We start from the raw sequence: 15,968 nt of genomic DNA, 5'->3' as shown, positions 1-15,968 counted from the left end.
AGCCTGCTGGTCTCACCCCTCTGGAAAGGGGCTCCCAGGGTTTGTTGATGCTCCTCTCCCCACTGGAAAACTCACACTGCACTGTACCTTCTTGCCTCTGATGGCAGCAAGGAAGGAGCTACCACTTCTCCACCCAATACACCGTGTGTGTGTGTGTGTGTGTGTGTGTGTGTGTGTGTGTGTGTGTGTGTGTGAGAGAGAGACAGAGCTTGCATGGTAATGGAGTCGTTGGCGTACTCGGGGCTGTTGGCATACTCAAATGGAGGTCATTTTTTTTTCTTGAAAGAATTCTGCTCACTTCAAGGACCATCGGGGAAGTGTGCATTCAGAAATTGTGTTTTCTTCTCTCTTCATCTCTTCGGGTAGCACAAGGCTGACTCATTGCTTGGGTGGGGGGGCGTCTGTGATTCATTGCTCATTTGCTTGCCGGCAATGCCGTGGTCGCATTGCTCGGGTGGAAGAAGAAATCCGTGGTGGGCGAAGGTGGCTGGGAGTGGCCGAGGCGCACGTAGACTTGGTCTCTTGGTCTCACGGTGCATCCGGGGTTTGTTAGAGAGAGAGGACGGGCCCTGAGCTGGCAGCTTGGTCTCTGAGAACGTCTCTTCCGTGTAAATACCCCCACGGGGGTGCCAGTTTGGATGTTGGTGCAAGTCCTCGAGGGAGGCAGTGGTTTTCTACAAAACTCTGTAATCTGGACCAGTGCCAATTCACTCTTTCCATGGTAGTTTCTAGAAGAAAAAAAAAAGAAGACAACAGCCCACATCTAGGAACTTACTCCACCCTTCCTTAAGACCTCTTCTAAATGATCTAGGATAGTCGGGAGTGGGTTGGAGGGTGTCCTAGGAGCACTGTGCCATGAGCTTGAGGGCACCGAGGAACCCCAAGATGCAGAGTCTATTAAGTAACACTCTGCCTTACCCCTTTCCTAAGTGAAAAAGAGGGGGAGTCACATCAGTTCCCTGCCCCCGTCACCCGCACCCCCATCCCACCCTTGCGCCCCACCCCCGAGGTCTGCACGGCCAAGGCCGCAAGTCTTGGGCTGATAGCGACCATGGACTCCTGACGCCCTTCCCTGCGCACCGGGAGTCACTCCCCAGTGTTGGATCGTGACCCCTCTCTCCTCTGCTCTCTCCACTTGCCATCCCGGGGTGAGAGCATCGCGGGGCCGGGCGGGCCTTATTTTTTATCTCTTACACTTTTGTGTGTGTGTGTGTGTGCGCAGTGTCCGCCCCCAGCAAGTCCCTCGGGAGAAGGCGGCGGCGACTGGCCCGTAACAGGTTTACCATTGACTCCGATGCCATCTCGGCCAGCAGCCCCGAGAAGGAGCCCCAGCAGCCCCCCGGCAGCGGTGGCGGCGGCGGCGGCGGCGGGGACACTGACCGCTGGGTGGAGGAGCAGTTTGACCTCGCTCAGTACGAGGAGCAGGAGGACATCAAGGAGACGGACATCCTGAGCGACGACGACGACTTCTGCGAGGCGGTGCGCGGCGAGGACCGGGAGCTGCAGGAGCGGCTGCAGGCGGCGTCCCTCGGTCAGCGGGAGCGCGGCCGCCGCGCCCTGGACAGCCACGCGTCGCGCATGACGCAGCTCAAGAAGCAGGCGGCGCTGTCGGGCCTCAATGGGGGCCCCGAGTCGCCGGGCGAGGAGGTCATCTGGGTCCGGCGCGAGGACTTTGCCCCGTCCCGGAAACTCAACACAGAGATCTGACGGTGTCCCCCCGGCCCCCCACTAACGCGCGTGTGTGGGCGTGTGTGCGCGCGTGTGGGCGTGTGTGTGTGCATGTATGCACGTGTGTCCGTTTGTGTGCATATGTGCGCGCGTGCGTGTGCATGTATGCACATGTGTCCGTTTGTGTTCATATGTGCGCGTGTGTGTTCGCGTCTCGAGAATTTTCCTTCCTGCCCATCCCCGCCCTGCCCTTGACTCCTCCCTCCCCCTTGTGCACCCCTGGAAGAGGAGGGGCACCTTCCCTTAGGTCATGCACTCTTGCACATGCACACACACACACACACAAGTGCACGCACGCACGCACGCACGCACGCCTGGCAGCAGACTTTGTTCGGAAGCCACATGGTCCCAAGTCCACTGCGTCACCGGGAACGGCACCGGAACGCATCACTAGGAGCATCCCCAGGCGGCAGCTACAGGACTAAGGGCTCCGGGTGCCGTGGCCACCAAGCAGGTTCCAAGGAATCGGAAAAACACATGCCCCGCTGCAACGTGTCCTCCGACCCTGGAAAGCCCATGGACCCACCCCACCCCGCCAGGATGCGGGGACCCGACCACAGAGGAGCTGGACCCGGGGACACAGAACAAGTCGTCCCTGACATCCGTGTCTGAAGTCCAGCCGGGAGCTGGCCGCGGGTGGTTGGTTCACCTTCAAGGCCGGAGCAGAGCAACTGGACAGCTGAGAGTGTTCGAACCCCCTTCCGCCCCCGCCCTTAAGCGTCTGAGCATTTCTGTGTATTTCAAGGGTGCGTGAGGAGAGGGTGGTGGTTTGCGATTTATGTGTCCATGATTCCCTCACACCCCACCCCAATTTTCTTTTCTTTTCTTCTTCTTTTTTTGTTTGTTTCTCTCTTCTGTTTCGGTCAGTGGCTGGTCTTACTTGATGTCAGTGTTCGAAAGTTCTAGTTTTGCATAGAATTATAAAGATGCCAAACTCTTTGAAAAAGAGATCCAAATTTATCACTTGAAAAAAAAACACTATTTTTTCTATTTTATCTGAGATGGGGGGGAGACAGATGAGACAGATGAGAATTTTACAGTGTTAGTGTAACTCTGAGTTTTAAAAAGTGAGGATTTTACCTTTAACAGAGAGAGTGAGTCACGGTGATTTTATATTTATATATGAAAGGCCAATATGATGCTCATGCTTTGGAGACACTTCCCACCCCTCCCTCCCACCCCGCCCCCAGAAAGTAGATTCGGTTTTTCGTTGTTTGTTGATGTTGTTTTGGGGTTTCTGGGGAGGGGGGGTAGGGAGTTGTTTTATTTTTATTATTTTTGTTTGTTAATGTTTGAATCTCTATTTGAGAGGGGAACTTGGTTGGATTGAACATGACACTCAAACGGGCAAGTGTGTGTGTCTGTTGCACGTGGTGGGAGAGGGGAGACGCCTCTTGGGGTTGCCATGGTGATCGTTGGCTGTTTACCCCATCCAAGTTGCATCCTTCCTCCATAGATTACCTAGCCCTTCCCTGACAGTCCGTAGCCAGACCTCTTCACAAAACGACCTGTTCAACAACACATCTTACATCGAACACTTCTTCACGCCAACAAAACAGGGTAAACTTGCTTTAAAAAAAAAAAAAGGTCATAATGTTCTAAACAGATTTCCAAATAGGGAGAACGTAAACAAATTAAAAAGCACTTTCAAAATGATTTTTTTTTTAAAGAAAAAGGTTTATAGCTTTTTTTTCCTTTCCCATTTCACAATGTCCACTTCCTAAGAAGGGTTTAAATAATATGAAAACTTTCTTTTTTTTGGGGGTGGGTGGGCTGGGGAAGAAGTTATCTATTTGGTGTTTGACACATCAGTAGGTACTTTAAAGGACCTGAATTTTATAGTAGCTTTAGGAATTATATTTTATAAAAATCGGTTATGACTTTATATTTCCAGACAATAGAGACGTCAGAACACCATGCTCTCGGCCTCTGCTTGCCTGAAAATGCTTTCCACCCCGCACCCTTCCTCTGTATGGGTTTCCAGGGCTCTGAGCTTGATCTTTGGAAAGTTTTATTCTATTAAATTTTTGCTAAATCTTCTGATTTTTTCTTAAAAAAATAATAATAATAATAATAAAGCTTTAGAATGGTTTCTATATACCCTTTGTACCACACTGCATTGTCCCTCACCATCTCCAGTTCGATTGTACCCGGATGGTCCAACGGAAGCTTCTCCGAGTCACGTGTTCAAGCCCCAGGGCGACAGTCCGTCAGGGAAGGCCCGCCAGGCCGCTGCTGGGAGAGGGCGCCATTGTCTCTTGTACATAAGGTCATGACGTGTCTATGTCAAAAGTTCTTATATATTTCTTTTATAAGCTGAAAGAAGGTCTATTTTTATGTTTTTAGGTCTATGAATGGAACGTTGTAAATGCCTGTCAAACAATAAAAATATTGAAAAGTGTCTGGGGAGTTCTGTGTCCGTCTTTGTCAGCGTGGGGGTGGTGGAAGGGCGAGTAGGAGCCCAGCGTGGGCAAGCAGCATCGTCGGAAAGTATTGCTCGTCAAGTAAGAAATAACGACTTCAGCAGTTTCATGAATTGTGACACCTCAAAAAAAAAAAATTCGAGTTACAGTACTATTCATAACAAGAATACCTTTGAGAATGGAGTCATAATTTCACATTATTTTCCTCCCCCCCAATTTCATATACTTTATGGTCCTTGGCATTACTAATTATTTATTTATTTATTGCTTTTCTGGGTCACACCCTGAGATACTCAGGAGTTAGTCCTGGCGGTGCTGGGGGACCCTATGGGATGCTGGGGATCGAATTCGGGTCAGCCGTTGTAACAGGCAAACACCCAACTTGATGTACTATCTCTCCGGCCCCAATGTTACTAATTTTTAAAGTAAAAATCAATTTGTTTGTATTTTTTGGACCACACCTGGAGGTGTCAAGGCCCACTCCTGGTCCTGCTCTCAGGGATCTTTCCTGGGGGACTGCATGGAGGGCCAGGGATCGAACCTGGGTTGACCGTGTGCCCCACAAGTGCCTTCCCACTGTTGTAGCCCTCTGGCCTCTCAAATACAGCACTTGCAGGGGGGGGGGCGCAAAAAGCCACGGGTGTGCACACCTCAGTGAGATCACTCACCCTGAATGTGGGAGCCCCCTGGAATTACCATGTCATAAGGCTTTGGGGGGTGTGTAGAGGGGCATGTGGGCGTGTGCTTTCTGCCCTGAGTCCCATTTCCCTAAAAGAATAAATGGTAGGGCATTTTTTTTGTGTGGGGGTGGGGTGATGGTGTCACACATGCCGATGCTCAGAGCTTACTCGTGGCTCAGCCCTCAGGAATCACTCCTGGTGGTGCGTGGGGGACCTTGTGCATTGCCAGGGATCGAACAGGATGGGCCACATACAAGACATACGCCTGACTTTCACTCCGACCCCTACATGGCAGCAGATTCTACAGGAAAAGCCTCTGGTTGTCTCTTGTGGAAGAAATTTTGACATGATAGAAATGAAAATTCTTTGGGGGGGAAAGGAAGCAAGCTGGCAAAGTGGGCTTATAATCACAAAGCTCTGGAAAGACCCCCAAACCATTGCTGCTTTGTTAGCTGAGAACTAGATGAGTCAAAAGAAATTAGAAGAGTTATTCCAGGGACCAGGGACCCAGAGAGTGCAACAAGTAGGGCACTTGCCTGGCACGTGGCTGACCTGGGTTCAAGCCCCAGTCTCCCATCTGCTCTCCTGAGTCCACTAGGAGTGATTCCTGAGTGCAGAGCCCCAAGTAACCCCTGAGCACTGCCAGAGGTGGCCCAGGAAAAAAGAAACCTAACAAGGAAACCAACAAAAAGGGAGTGACACCTTTGTTGAAATTATTATTTTTTCTTTTTTTGGGGGGGGGTCACACCTGGCTCTGCACAGGGGTTACTCCTGGCTCTGCACTCAGGAGACCATATGGGATGCTGGGAATCGAACCCGGGTTGGCTGCGTGCAAGGCAAATACCCTCCCCGCTGTGCTATCGCTCCAGCCCTTGTTGAAATTATTATTATTATTATTGGGGGGTCACACCTGGCGATGCACAGGGGTTCCTTCTGGCTCTGCACTCGGGAATTACTCCTGGCGGTGCTCAGGGGACCATATGGGATGCTGGGAATCAAACCTGAGTCAGCCACGTGCAAAGCAAATGCCCTACCTGTTGGACTATCGCTCCAGCCCCATAGAAATGAGTTTTAAGAGCTAAGTATTGCACGTACTTAATACAGTATGCCAGAGAGAAAATAAATGGGCAAGTCTTTTCCTATCTACACCACCATGGACCCACCATCTAGAGCAAGACTAAGGCTTTCCCAACACCCCATAAAGCACTCACCTTCTGTAGGTCCCCACCCCCTGTTCAGTACACGCCAAACTCTTATTCACTGGGTTGGGTGCGATTAGAAGGTGGGGTTCCTTGGGGGCTGATTCCATCATAATTGTGGGTATTGCATGAATAGAACTTTTTCCCTTGTAAGAGACATTATTTATTTATTTGCTTTTTGGGTCACATCTGGTGATGCACAGGGGTTACTCCTGGCTCTGCACTCAGAAATTACTCCTGGCGGTGCTCAGGGGACCATATGGGATGCTGGGAGTCAAACCTGGGTAGGCCGCGTGCAAGGCAAACGCCCTCCCCGCTGTGCTATTGCTCCAGCCCCGAGACTCAGATAATTTCACGGCAAGAACATGTCCTGCTAAGGCTGGAGCAATAATACAGCAGGGAAGGCGTTTGCCTTGGCACTGTGACTGACCTGGGTTTCATCCCCAGCATGCCCTGAGCACCGCCAGGAGTGACTCCTGAGTGCGGAGCCAGGAGTAAGCCCTGAGCATCATCAGGTGTGACCCCAAAACAAAATCTGCCAGCCCAGCAGCCTTGGATGAAGGTCATGACCATCCGTGCCCACGTGCTGAGCACTGGGCACAAACCCGTTCAGTGGCTGACTGACTCCCAGCATCCTGAATCAGCTGGAGTCAGTGGCGTGTCCGGCCGCTAGAGGTTCTCGGTTCTTGCTGGACGTGATTATGTGCCCTGCCAAAAGGATCTATCCAATGCCCGATGGGTCTCTGCTGGGCAATTGAAGCAGCGACACTCACTGAAAGCTGCAAAGGGACCAGCCTTGGCTGCTTGCCTGGGACAAGCCATTCCTTTGCTCAGCGAATGTGTGTATTGTTCCGTGTCCTGGAGAAATCCAAACACGGAACACAGTCATCCTCACGCAACCAATACTCTTATTCTTTTTCTTTTTGGGTCACACCCGGCAATGCACAGGGGTTACTCCTGGTTCATATACTCAGGAATTACTCCTGGCAGTGCTTGGGAGGCCATAAGGGATGCTGGGAATCGAACCCAGGTTGGCCGCGTGCAAGGCTAACGCCCTCTCCACTGTGCTATTGCTCCAGCCCCGCAGCCAGCACTCTTGAGGGAATGGGTGGGTTTATGTCCACTGCATGGCACTGAGCAGACAAACAACTCAGGGCACTTCCGGGGGAAGTCCGGCCCTGGTAGGGCTTCACGCTGTGGAGATCTTTTCTGAGGACGAATTCACAACCAAGTCAAGCGAGGGAAGCCGGTGGCTGCAGAGAACTCGACAGGCTGAACACATGATTTTGTTTGTCTGTTTAGGGGCCACACAGAGAGATGCTCAGGGGTCACTTCTGGTTCTGCATTCAGAAATTACTCCTGGTGGTGCTCAGAGGACCAGGTGGGATGCCGGGAATCAAAAATCCAGGTTGGCTCTGGTTCCTGAATGTTCAAAGTAGGTGAAAGGAAAACACCTGATAAGCTTTACCTGATAACCTTTCAGCATCTGTATTGCAAACCATAGTGGCCAAAGGGGAGGAGGGAGGGAGGGAGAGAGAGAGATGGAGGGAGGAAGGAGGGAGGGGAGAGAGAGAGAGAGAGAGAGAGGGAGAGAGAGAGGGAGAGAGAGAGCAGAGAGAGAAACGTGTCTGCCATAGAGGCAGTGGCTGGAAGGGAAACTTGGGACATTAGTGGCGGGAAACATACACTGGTGAAGAGACAGGTGTTGGAACGTTATATGACTGAAATCCAATCATGAACAACTTTGTAACTATCTCACTGTGATTCAATTAAAAATTAAATTTATTAATTAAAAAATTAATCGACTACATGTAAGGCAAACCTTTTGTACTATCCCTCCAGCCCCTGAACACATAATTTTTTTATTTTTAATTTTTTTGCATACAAGGAGCCTGCATTTGATTCCTGTCACCTCATCGTCCCCCAGCACTACTAGGGGTGACCTCTGAGCACAGAGCTGGGAGTGGCCCTGAGTGGTTTAACACAGTGTGGTTTTGCTTGTTTGTAGATGCAGAGGTAAGACCACGGAGGGAACAAAATCTAAGGGTCTCCTTTCCGCAGCCTCTCCTGGAGGCTGGCTGGAGTTTCTGCAGCCGCTACAAGGAGCTGGAGTTTCCACCAGCTCTAAGCCACCTGGGGAACACGGCCTTCTAGCTGCACGGAGCCGAGTAGTGGCCCGCGGGACGAGAGCCGAGAGCGTTCTTGGAGGGCGGGTGGCTTCAGAGCTTCTGTCCACCGCGCACACACGAGGTCCCAGCCGACCTCCCGCACTGGTCTTACCTGTTCCTCCTCTGCTTTTCTCAGTGTGTGTTCCCGAGCCATGAGTCCGAAATGGGCACAGTTGTGCCTTTCTTTTCTGGAACATCACAGAAAGGAAGAGTGTGTGTGTGCTTGTGTGTGTGTGTGGCGGGGGGGGGGGGGAGGAAGAGAGGGACGAAGTCGGGGGTGTGGCAGTGATGATGGAGAGGAATGTCCCTGTCTCTTCTGGGGATGGAGCTGCAGAGAGGGTCTTACAGTGGCAGAACCCCAGCCCTGTGGGACAGGGGAGGGTCTCTCAGCAGTAGAACCCCAACCTTTTTTTTTTTTTTTGCTTTTTAGGTCACACCCAGAGATGCTCAGGGGTTCCTCCTGGCTCTGTACTCAGGAATTACTCCTGGCGGTGCTCAGGGGACCATATGGGATGCCGGGAATCGAACCAGGGTTGACCGCCTGCAAGGCTAATGCCCTACCCGCTGTGCTATCACTCCAGCCCCAATTCCCAGAACCCCAACTTTTAAGATGGGGGAGGGTTTCAGGGGCAGAACCCCAACCCTGCCCGGACTGGGGAGGGTTTCAGCGGCAGAACCCCAATCCTTTCTGCACGGGGGGAGTGTCTCCGCGGGAGCCCCGCTTCCTGTCTGTGTGGGCGGGCGCGCTTGTGGATGTCTTTCCTCGGCAACAGAAGTGTGGCCAGGGGGGTTTTCGGACCGTGTACAAATCACAAAGAGGAGCGTTTAAGCTGTGTCCCTGATTTCACGCTTTTATTGAATTCTGTACTATTATAAGCCAATGAGAGAGATACACACGGAGAGAAAGAAAACTTTTTTGTTTTGGTTGGGCCACATCTGGAAGTTTTCAGGGATCAAACCCAAGCCATCTTTGGTGTCCAAGAAAATCTTTCTTCCCTTCTCTTTTGTTTTTTGGGCCACACACCTGGCGGTGCTCAGGCGTTACTCCTGGCTCTGCATTCAGGATTTATTTCTGGCGGTGCTCAGGGGACCATATGGGATGCTAGGGATTGAACACAGGTCGACTGCCTGGAAGGCAAGCACCCTATCTATTGTACTTTTTTTCTTTTCTTTTTCTGTTTTTTAATTTGCCTTTATTTTTGTCTTTCCCTCAAGTTTGAGCTTTTTTTTGGGGGGGGGGGTCACACCTAGCGATGCACAGGGGTTACTCCTGGCTCTGCACTCAGGAATTACCCCTGGCAGTGCTCAGGGGACCATATGGGATGCTGGGAATCGAACCCGGGTCGGCCGCGTGCAAGGCAAACTCTCTACCCGCTGTACTATCGCTCCAGCTCCGGTTTCCCATTAGTTGGCAAGACTCTGCTTTAGGGACACAGCTTCATATCTTGCGTTTTTTCTTTTTCTTTTGTTTTTGTCTTTGGGTTTTGGTCCATGCCCCGAGATGCTCAGAAGATACTTTTCGTTCCGCTCTGCACTCAGGAATTACTCCTGGGTGCGTTCAGAGGACCCAATGGGATGCCAGAGAGTGAACCCGGTGGGTCGCGTGCAAGACACCCTACCGACTGGACTATGGCTCTGCGCCCACGCCCACCACCCCCTCCCTGCTGCCCCTTCCCACGCAGGTACTTCTTTTTTTAAAAAAATTAATTTATTTTTTAAATTAGTGAGTCACCATGAGGGTACAGTTACAAATTTACCCATCTTCGTGCTTGTGTTTCCCTCATACAATGTTTGAGAACCCATCTGTCCACCTGTGTCCATTCTCCACCACCAATGAACCCAGTATCCCTCCCACCCTCCAATCCCGTCCCCCCTCCCCACACCGCCTCTGTGGCAGGGTATACCATTTTGTTCTCTCTCTCCTTTTGCGTGTTGTGGTTTCCACGCAGGGACTTCTAAGACATGCCCCCTCCTCTCGGCCCACCCCCCTCGGAGGCCCCTCCCATCCGGTATCCCCAGCTGTGGTCTATACAGTGTACCTGGTGCGTCAGAAATACCTGGATGTGCAAAAAATGGGGCGAAGAAATTAACAGAAACTTTACCAAGGAAGAAATACGAATGGCCAAAAGGCACATGAAAAAGTGCTCTGCATCACTAATCATCAGAGAGATGCAGATCAAAACAACCATGAGATACCACCTCACACCACAGAGACTGGCACACATCCAAAAGAACAAAAGCAACCGCTGTTGGAGAGGATGTGGGGAGAAAGGGACCCTTCTTCACTGCTGGTGGGAATGCCGACTGGTTCAGCCCTTCTGGAAAACAATTTGGACGACTCTCAAAAAATTAGATATTGAATTCCCATTTGACCCAGCAATACCACTGCTGGGAATATATCCCAGAGAGGCAAAAAAGTACAATCGAAACAACATCTGCACATGTATGTTCATCGCAGCACTGTTTACAATAGCCAGAATCTGGAAAAAACCCGAATGCCCCAGAACGGATGACTGGTTGAGGAAACTTTGGTACATCTATACAATGGAATACTATGCAGCTGTTAGAAAAAAGGAGGTCAAGAATTTTGTAGTTAAGTGGATGGGCATGAAAAGTTTCATGCTGAGTGAAATGAGTCAGAAAGAGAGAGACAGACATAGAAAGATTGCACTCATCTATGGTATATAGAATAACAGAGTGGGAGACTAACACCCAAGAACTGTAGAAATAAGTACCAGGAGGTTGACTCCATGGCTTCGAGGCTGGCCTCACGTTCCGGGGAAAGGTCAACTCAGAGAAGCGATCACCAACTACATTGTAGTCGAAGGCCATGTGGGGGAAGGGAGTTGCGGGCTGAACGAGGGCTAGAGACTGAGCACAGCGGCCACTCAACACCTTTATTGCAAACCACAACAGCTAATTAGAGAGAGAGAACAGAAGGGAATGCCCTGCCACAGTGGCAGGGTGGGGTGGGGGGGAGATGGGATTGGGGAGGGTGGGAGGGACACTGGGTTTACGGGTGGTGGAGAATGGGCACTGGTGAAGGGATGGGTTCCCGAACTTTGTATGAGGGAAGTATAAGCACAAAAGTGTATAAATCTGTAACTGTACCCTCACGGTGATTCTCTAATTAAAAATAAATAAATTAAAAAAAAAAAAGAAATACCTGGATGTGTTTTCATTTCCTTGTGGGGCTGTGGGTGTGGAACTCAGGGCTTTACATCTGCCAAGCAAATGCGCTGGCTGAGAGTAACCCTCCTTGGCCCACGCCTGGTGCTTATAAATACACAGAGCCTGGGCCGGAGCGAAGTACAGCGGGGAAGGCGTTTGTTTGCCTTGCATGTGGTCAACCTGGGTTCAAGCCCCAGCATCCCATACGTTCCCCCAGGAACCACCAGGAACAATTCTTGACTGCAGAGCCAGGAGTAAACTCTAAGCACTACCGGTAGTGGCCCCAAACAACCCCCTCCCAACAGATACATTAGTCTTAAAAGGAACATACTTTTTTTTTTTTTTTTGGTTACACTTGGCGATGCACAGGGGTTACTCCTGGCTCTGCACTCAGGAATCACCCCTGGCGGTGCTGGGGGACCATATGGGATGCTGGGAATTGAACCCTGGTCGGCCGCGTGCAAGGCAAACGCCCTACCGACTGTGCTATCACTCCAGCCCCAAGGAACATACTTTATAAGGGTTTCAAAGATCTCTTTTCAGTGAACACAGCAAGACTCTCAAATACTACCAAAAAGAAAAACCAAACAACAACAATAACCGCCCCGCAGTCAAATTTAATAATTTTAGATGAAGTTTTTGGATAATTGAGAAAAGAAAACAAACGAGTAGTGACTTTCCCCTCTACGCCTTTTACCTGACATTTGCATCATTTTATACATGGTTCTGTCTGGTTTTCATGAAAGCCTCAGGGATTTGGAGCAACTATTCTTGTGTCTATTAGAGGTGAGAAAAGGAGGCTCAGAGAAATCGTGGCTGATGTTCCAGTAGCTTTTCCCTCGTGTCCGTGGCCAGGATTAGAAATTCACGTAGAGAGACAGAAACCTGTGCAAATTCATCCACCACCAGCCAGAAATGCATCGGTTTCTAAGAATGCTAGAATGACAAGGATGGATTTGCATCCTTGCGTTTTTGGGAAGAAAACGAAGTGGTGTAGCCTCTAAAAGTCCCCGGTGGCATTTCCTTTGTGCGTTTACTTTGTTAACAAGGATAAGAAACCACCCACCCGCCTCTGTTATCCTTCCATTAAAACATGCCTTGTGGGTTGTTTGGGGGACACAGGTGCTGGGAAATGTACACTGGCGGAGGGATGGGTGTTGGATCACCGTATGACTAAAACTGAATCATGAACAGTTTTGTAAGGGTCTATCTCACAGTGATTCAATTAAAAAAATAAAAATAAAAAAACGTTTTGTCCAAGTTTACATCCCTTGCATACTCGACCGCCCCCTGGTGGACACTTTTGGGCAGTCTCAAGTTTTTTCCTTTGCAGGTGAACCCAGAGAGGAAGGAGTTGAACCACTTAGAAGGTAGGTGGTGAGTTTGCCAGAGTGAGGGGGGAGGTGAGCTGGGAAGAATCTGTCCGAGCTTTTTTCTTTTTAACCCAAAGGAACTCTGCTCTGGGATTGGATTGATATATTTCAAAGTGCGCAGGGGATTTTAATGAGAATGGTGCCATCAATCACAGGCAAAAACTTTATCTTTCTCTCCTTCAGTCGCATTTTCTAATGCAACTGAAAATTACTGGACCTAATTTTCCTTGAGAAGTCATACATCTAACTAACTCAAGCAGCGTACAGCAGGAAAATGCTCCTTACCTTAATAAAGGGATCAGGAATAGAAAGATAACAGAAAGCTGGCAGCTGTGTCACTGTCATCCTGTTGCTCATGGATTTGCTCGAGCGGGCACCAGTAACGTCTCTCTCCATTGTGAAACTTGTTACTGTTTTTGGCATATTAAATATGCCCCTGGTAGCTTGCGGGCTAGATACTCTCGGTAGCTTGCCGGGCTCTCCGAGAGGGGCGGAGGGATCAAACCCTGGTCGGAAGCGTGCAAGACAAACGTCCTACCTACTGTGCTATCACTCCAGCCTGTACCTGCTAATTCAACTGTTTACCTCCCGCTCCAGATTTAAGGGCCCGTGGAAGGTACCGCCTCTGAGTTCAGGTGAGGCGCCTCTCTGGGGCCCCCTGCTGGTCGACCTGCAGTGCCGCAGCGCCTTTAGAACCAGCGCCCACGGGATGTGGAAGGTTCCTTGCAAGTCATCATCTTGGAACCATCTTGTGGGGGGAGGGGGGAACCTGAGACTTGAATCCGCACTGGAATCCCAAGGTGTGTAGACACTGAGTGGAGAGGAGTTTAACTGGAGGATGATGTCAAGGTGTAGCGAGCGCCATGCCACCCAGGGGACAGCTCGAGTGGGTGTCCCAACAGATGGGTCTGGACACTTGACCGTGGTGGCTGGGGCGGCTCATGGAACCGGAGAACCACAGGCTTTTGTGGTTCTCTCTCTCCAGCATCGCTGGTTCTGAGCCGGAGCTCAGGGCTTGGGTTCTCACCTTGACTCGCTGCCCTGGGGGAAGAGGAGGCATTGTGGTGGGGGGCCGCGGCAAAGGTTTGGAAATGATGTTGCACAAGATACGGAATGGATTCACCACCCCTGAGTTGTTTACTTGAAATGGTTTGTGTGATCCGTATTGTCCCACAAGGACAGGTTGCAAAGGAAGTGATTATCTTTTTTGTTTGTTTGGTTTTTTGTTTTGGGGGCCACACTGGGGCATGCCCAGACTTATTCCCAGCTCTGCGCTCAAGAATTACTCCTGACACAGTGCCCAGGTGATCAAATGGGATAGAAGCACTCAGCAGCGTGCCAGGCAAGCACCCAACTCCCCAACTCGCTGTACTATTGCTCCAGCCCTGGAAATGACTATATTTTGTAGTGTTTTTTTTTCTCCCCCCCTTTTTTTTTTTCCAATTTGGGGGCTACCTCTGGCAGTGCTCAGTAGTGACTCCTGGCAGTGCTCAAGGAATCACGTAGCCCTGAATGGAACATGCTCGGTTATAAGCCTGGCAAGCGACTTAACCTTCTGCACTATCTTTCTAGCCTGTCTTTTAGTTTCTGTAAATAGTAAATGTGAAAAAAAAAGGGAAGATGGGACAGAGCGATTAGTGCAGCGGGTAGGACGCTCATCTTGCACGCCATCGATCTGGGTTTTGTCCCTGGCACCCCATTTGGTCCCCTGGGCAATGCCAGGCGTGATCCCTGAGTACAGAGCCAGGTGTAAGCCCTGAGCACCATGGGGAGTGGTGAAAAAACAAACAAGCAAGCAAACAAACAAAGCGCCAAGGCACACACAGCAGCGGGTAAACAAACCGTCAGCTGGTTGGCAGGTGTGGAGGTTTCCAGTGAGCTTCCCCGGCTCTCCCTCACGCCCAGTTAAGAAAACAGACCGTGAGCCCTGGCCCAGCTCCCGTTTGGATCAATCCAAGCTTCAAACTGCAAGTTTTTTTTTTGTGGCGCAAATTGGGTCAGGGACCCCCGAGTGGCCTGAGACTTCCCGAGTTGCTGTTTCTTTGGCTTCTTCTTCCAGAAGGTTCTCCTCTAGAAATGGTGCCTCACCCTAAGAGGATAATTCTGATTTGCTTCCTTGAACCAGGGAAGAAGACGATGGAGTGAGATGGTGAATAAGCTTTCATTTTTCACGGGCTTTTCTTTGAATTTTTCTGGCAAAGTGAATGTTTATTAAACATTTAAAGAGTGACTCATGCAATATGTAAAAGAAATAGTAGTCATGAAAACAATATTTTTTGGTGTGTGTGTGGGATGGGTTTTTGGTTTTGGCCACGCCCAGCAGCGCTCAGAGCTTACTCCTGGCTCTGCCTGCATTCAGGAACCATTCTTGGTGGGCTCAGAGGGGGACCATATAGGATGACAGTGTTCAAACCTGATCCGTCGCATGCAAGGCAAATGCCCTACCCACCATACTACTGCTCAGACTCCGAAGGTTTTAATATATGGTAATTGTGTCTTGGACTGGTGTGATAGCGCAGCCGGTAGGGTGTTTGCCTTGCACATGGCTGACCCGGGTTCGATTCCTCTGTCCCTCTCCGAGAGCCCAGCAAGCTACCGAGAGTATCTTGCCCGCATGGCAGAGCCTGGCAAGCTACCCGTGGCGTATTTGATATGCCAAAAACAGTAACAGCAAGTCTCACAATGGAGACGTTACTGGTGCCCACTTTAGCAAATTGATGAACAAGGGGACGACAGTGCAACTGTGTCTTGACATTTCTTTTTCTTTTTGGGTCACACCCGGCAATGCACAGGGGTTACTCCTGGCTCTGCACTCAGGAATTACTTTTGGCAGTGCCCGGGGGACCATATGAGATGCTGGGAATTGAACCCGGGTTGGCCACGGGCAAAGCAAACGCCCTACCCGCTGTACAATTGCTCCAGCCCCTTGACATTTCATTAAAAAAAAAAATTCTTGAATCACCATGAATTACAAAGTTACAAAAATATTTCTGATTGAGTTTCAGGACTATGTTGTTTCAACACCCATCCCTTCACCAGCGTTCCACTACCTCCCACTAACGCCCCCAGTTTCCTTCCCGCCCCCAGCCTGCCTCTGGCAGGCACTTTCCCTTCCCCCATTGTCTTCGCGTTCCCTTACTCATCCCCCCAACTCCTGCCCCAGTGCCGAGCTTCCTACTGAAGACCAGTTCTTCTGCTCTCCATTTCTATTGCGTTTGGGCATCTG

At 50.4% G+C, this 15,968-nt stretch overlaps 1 protein-coding gene across 15 annotated transcripts in view; it reads left to right on the top strand.

Moving 5' to 3' along the window:
* The window catches only part of TIAM1 (TIAM Rac1 associated GEF 1), a 442,353-nt gene extending 438,224 nt beyond the window's left edge, over positions 1-4,129 (top strand). For all 15 annotated transcript variants that reach the window (XM_055127804.1, XM_055127797.1, XM_055127802.1 and 12 more), the window contains one exon: positions 1,223-4,129. In XM_055127804.1, the coding sequence (XP_054983779.1) occupies positions 1,223-1,707 (485 nt within the window). In that variant the 3' untranslated portion in view covers positions 1,708-4,129. The remainder of the gene's footprint in view (positions 1-1,222) is intronic.
* Positions 4,130-15,968: the final 11,839 nt, after the last annotated feature.

Source organism: Sorex araneus, chromosome 2 (assembly GCF_027595985.1).
Source record: "Sorex araneus isolate mSorAra2 chromosome 2, mSorAra2.pri, whole genome shotgun sequence".
NCBI classification, from domain to species: Eukaryota; Metazoa; Chordata; class Mammalia; order Eulipotyphla; family Soricidae; genus Sorex; species Sorex araneus.
The sequence above is the reverse complement of the archived record's forward strand: the minus strand, read 5'-3'. Positions and strand labels throughout refer to the sequence as shown.